Genomic DNA, 4427 nt, shown 5'->3' on the forward strand with positions numbered 1-4427 from the left:
GCTATACTCGACTGTCAGAGAAGCGCCATGGCCAGAACCAAGCAAACCGCTCGCAAATCCACCGGTGGCAAAGCCCCCAGGAAGCAGCTTGCCACTAAGGCTGCTCGCAAGAGTGCCCCGGCCACCGGCGGTGTGAAGAAGCCTCACCGTTACAGGCCCGGCACCGTGGCTCTGAGAGAGATCCGTCGTTACCAGAAGTCCACTGAGCTGCTCATCCGCAAGCTGCCCTTCCAGCGCCTGGTGCGAGAAATCGCCCAGGACTTCAAGACCGACCTGCGCTCCAGAGCTCCGCCGTGATGGCCCTGCAGGAGGCTAGCGAGGCTTACCTGGTCGGCCTGTTCGAGGACACCAACCTGTGCGCCATCCACGCCAAGCGGGTGACCATCATGCCCAAGGACATCCAGCTGGCCCGCCGTATTCGCGGAGAGCGCGCATAAATGAGGATGACCTGAACTCCAAAATCCCCAAAGGCTCTTTTTAAGAGCCACCTCCATATTTCCATCAAAAAGGCACAATTGTTCCATGTATACACGCACCTCTACATTACCCACCATGTATGTTGTTCACTAACACGTCTAAAAGCTACGTATTGCACCTTTTCGTTGCCTGAAGTCTAGCTTCAATGTGTGTGTGTATATATATATATATATATATATACAACCATATATATACAACCGTCTGGCATCATCCACTTCCTTTGGACTATAGTAGCACAGTAAAATGTTTTATAAAGGAGGGGGAAAAGAAACGAGTGATAATATAGGCCGAATAGTTACAAGAATTGTGTTCAGATGAATAATTGACACTATTAGTTGTGTGTCATTAGTTGCCTTGAATGCAGTCCAGAAGAAACATTGCATGCCAACTTACTTTGAAAGTCCCATGTTGCAGTGCTGCTGAGAGACTCATGCAGAGGCCCAAACTTTACAGTGGAGCATGGAGGCCATCTTGTGGTTAAATTTGGGTACTGCACACCATGGTTATTTGCTCTTTAGAGAGAGCATATAACAGAGGCGCGCTTTCTGTGCCACTGGCCTCAATCAGGTCGGCCAAATGCAGATAATAGCGCACCGCGCACGGGTGCTGAAGTCATTCATTCACTTCAACTCAACTACCGAACACACCATGTCTGGAAGAGGCAAAGGCGGTAAGGGACTCGGAAAAGGAGGCGCCAAGCGTCACCGCAAAGTTCTCCGCGATAACATCCAGGGAATCACCAAACCCGCTATCCGCCGTCTTGCTCGCCGCGGTGGCGTGAAGCGTATTTCCGGTCTGATCTACGAGGAGACCCGCGGTGTCCTGAAAGTGTTCCTGGAGAACGTGATCCGTGACGCAGTCACCTACACCGAGCACGCCAAGAGGAAGACCGTTACCGCCATGGACGTGGTCTACGCTCTGAAACGTCAGGGACGCACCCTGTACGGTTTCGGCGGTTAAACGCGCTCTCTTCGGAACCTCAACACCCCGACTCGGACCCAAAGGCTCTTTTAAGAGCCACCCATATCCGCTTCAAAAGGGCCCATTCCATATAGTGTTTTTTTTTTCTTCAGTATGCTATTTAGTAGGAAAGTATGAGCCACTTCGAGTGGACAGGGAGTATTAATTAGAGGATTCTAATGTCCCTTCCAGTTTTAGCGCACAGAGGGAGGCCTATATCTGACAGTGGCAAAGTGTAGTGACGTTGTTATTTTGGGTCAAGCAATAGTGGAATTTGGACAACATAAAGCCACCACGAGTCGGTAGACGTGGCTTGAAAAGAGGGGGACAGCGCGCGCACACACACACAGTCCAAAATGCGAGCCCTATGTCTGACGGTGCCAAAGTGGGCAATTCTATCACCAGCATTATTTGGCACAACAATCGTGCCATTTGGACAACTATCAAAGGCCCCCTTTTGAAACACACAATCCCCCATCGGTCACAGAGCATAGGCTATAGAGAGGAGGGAGGGGGTGAGGACCCGCGCGCGCGCACCCCCAATTGTCGAGTCACGCTGCGGAGTCAAGCAGGTGAACAATATATTAGTAGAGACAGCCAACCTACCTACCTACCAGAAGACAACACACAATCTCACTGTGTAGAAATAGTAGGCTACAAATACAACAACAACAACACTCACAATGCCAGTGCACAAAAAGTACTAATACAATAACACACACACACAGTGCAAGTAAGCATGTCGTAGGACTGTTTATACCATGTGGATCCTGTACATACGACGAATACAACCTGAAACTTGAGGTACAACACTAGTCTCAGCCAGGCCTCACAGGTGCATGTGTTTTAAGGTCCCCAAAAGAGCGCTTCTTTAAAACACCCCTGACCACATCAGGGGACCCCAAACCATTTGATTCCCTTGCCAGACATCTCGGCTCACTACACAACAAGTGCTGCTCGCAATCGGATGCACTTTTAGGCCATTTAGGAGACAAATAGCACAGATAAACCAGTGCGCACCGCTCCACCCGACAGTCGAACGGTGAGGTTTTGAGCGAGTCGCAACAAAATGCACGGCCCTTCCGCGGGCCACATGACTTTATTCTGAACGGAGACAAGTCTGCTCGCTGGGCCGTTCGCTTTTGGACCAAAAACACGTCTCCGTCGGTGACTTTTGGGCCGATATAGGCGAACAGAAAACACAAGTGAAAGAGCATTTGGCCAGCCCAGAGAAGCCGAGCTGGGTGCCTTGAGTCTACATGGTTCTCATGTCGCGTTTAAGGCCAGCCCCCCTGCTCCGTGTGGAGCTTCAATAGCGCAGAGCAGCGTCTACAGCAAACTTCTCCTCGCAGACCGTGTGTGTGTGTACCGGACCAAACGACAGACAGACATGGCAGAAGTCGCACCAGCACCCGCAGCAGCCGCGCCGGCCAAGGCACCCAAGAAGAAGGCAGCAGCCAAGCCCAAGAAAGCGGGACCCAGCGTAGGAGAGCTCATCGTCAAGGCTGTGACCGCTTCCAAGGAGAGGAGCGGCGTGTCCCTGGCCGCGCTCAAGAAGACGCTGGCGGCAGGCGGCTACGACGTGGAGAAGAACAACTCACGCGTCAAGATCGCAGTCAAGAGCCTCGTCACCAAGGGCACCCTGGTCCAGACCAAGGGCACCGGTGCATCCGGCTCCTTCAAGCTCAACAAGAAAGCTGTCGAGGCGAAGAGGCCCGCCAAGAAAGCCGCAGTCCCCAAAGTAAATAAGGTGGCCGCCAAGAAGCCCGCCGCGGCGAAGAAGCCCAAGAAGGTAGCAGCCAAGAAGGCCGTCGCCGCAAAGAAGTCCCCGAAGAAGGCCAAGAAGCCCGCTACACCCAAAAAGGCCGCCAAGAGCCCCAAGAAGGTGAAGAAGCCCGCCGCAGCGGCCAAGAAGGCGGCAAAGAGCCCCAAGAAGGCTACAAAGGCAGCCAAGCCCAAAGCCGCCAAGCCCAAGGCAGCCAAGCCCAAGAAGGCAGCCCCCAAGAAGAAGTAAACCTATTACAAACAGTGTTCTACTCGACACATGTTGTACCACAAAAGGCTCTTTTAAGAGCCACCCACCTCTTTCCATAGAAAGGGCATTGATTTCCATGTACTACCTGTCGTGAAAAAGAAATTACGCACGCTAGGCTACTTTTACGCACACAACATTGTCCCACTCTGGGTGTGTGCGAAGGGAGAGGCATATACTAGAGGGCTAAACACGCCTAAAAGCTACGTATTGCACCTTTTCGTTGCCTGAAGTCTAGCTTCAATGTGTGTGTGTGTGTGTTATATATATATATATATACAACCATATACAACCAGTCCTTTGGACTATAGTAGCACAGTAAAATGCTTTACAAAGGAGGGGGAAAAGAAACGAGTGATAATATTGGCCGAATAGTTACAAGAATTGTGTTCAGATGAATAATTGACACTATTAGTTGTGTGTCATTAGTTGCCTTGAATGCAGTCCAGAAGAAACATTGCATGCCAACTTACTTTGAAAGTCCCATGTTGCAGTGCTGCTGAGAGACTCATGCAGAGGCCCAAACTTTACAGTGGAGCACGGAGGCCATCTTGTGGTAAATTTGGGTACTGCACACCATGGTTATTTGCTCTTTAGGCCAGCGTTTCCAAAACGCGGTCCTGGGGTCCCCAAGGGGTGCCCGTTTTGCAAATTGCGCCGATCCGTTGTTTTTTTAATCTATAATAGTCAAACTCCACCAAAACATTTGCTACCATCAAGAAGTACAAAGGCAGGATCGGCGCATGCGTTGCTGTATTCAGCACCGTTGAATGGACAGCGCTTGTGCTGCATCTCCACTCACAACACGGGTAATAGGGGAGGTCCGCGGTGCTGAAATGGACAGGTCCTCTGCCCAGTTGCCAAGGGGTATTTCCCGTTTGGGGGACAACGGATCGGCTCAATTTGCAAAACGCGCACCCCTTGGGGACCCCAGGACCGCGTTTGGGAAACGCTGGCC

At 51.4% G+C, this 4427-nt stretch overlaps 2 protein-coding genes across 2 annotated transcripts; both read left to right on the plus strand.

Annotated features, from left to right (window-relative positions):
• Nucleotides 1-1125: 1125 nt before the first annotated feature.
• LOC121558355 (histone H4) lies at nt 1126-1498 on the plus strand. Its single transcript, XM_045220148.1, has one exon. It carries the CDS (start codon nt 1126-1128, stop codon nt 1435-1437), a length of 312 nt encoding a protein of 103 aa, XP_045076083.1. The 3' UTR covers nt 1438-1498.
• Nucleotides 1499-2772: 1274 nt separating this feature from the next.
• LOC121564168 (histone H1-like) lies at nt 2773-3518 on the plus strand. The gene has a single exon (XM_045220147.1). The coding sequence runs from the start codon at nt 2828-2830 to the stop codon at nt 3449-3451; it is 624 nt and encodes a 207-aa protein (XP_045076082.1). The 5' UTR covers nt 2773-2827; the 3' UTR covers nt 3452-3518.
• The last annotated feature ends 909 nt before the right edge of the window (nt 3519-4427 follow it).

Source organism: Coregonus clupeaformis, unplaced genomic scaffold (genome assembly GCF_020615455.1).
Source record: "Coregonus clupeaformis isolate EN_2021a unplaced genomic scaffold, ASM2061545v1 scaf3229, whole genome shotgun sequence".
Classification (NCBI taxonomy): domain Eukaryota; kingdom Metazoa; phylum Chordata; class Actinopteri; order Salmoniformes; family Salmonidae; genus Coregonus; species Coregonus clupeaformis.

What these genes read in the sequence shown, in the direction of transcription:
- LOC121564168 (XM_045220147.1), top strand. Translation starts at nt 2,828, where the DNA reads ATGGCAGAAGTCGCACCAGCACCCGCAGCAGCCGCGCCGGCCAAGGCA.
- LOC121558355 (XM_045220148.1), top strand. Translation starts at nt 1,126, where the DNA reads ATGTCTGGAAGAGGCAAAGGCGGTAAGGGACTCGGAAAAGGAGGCGCC.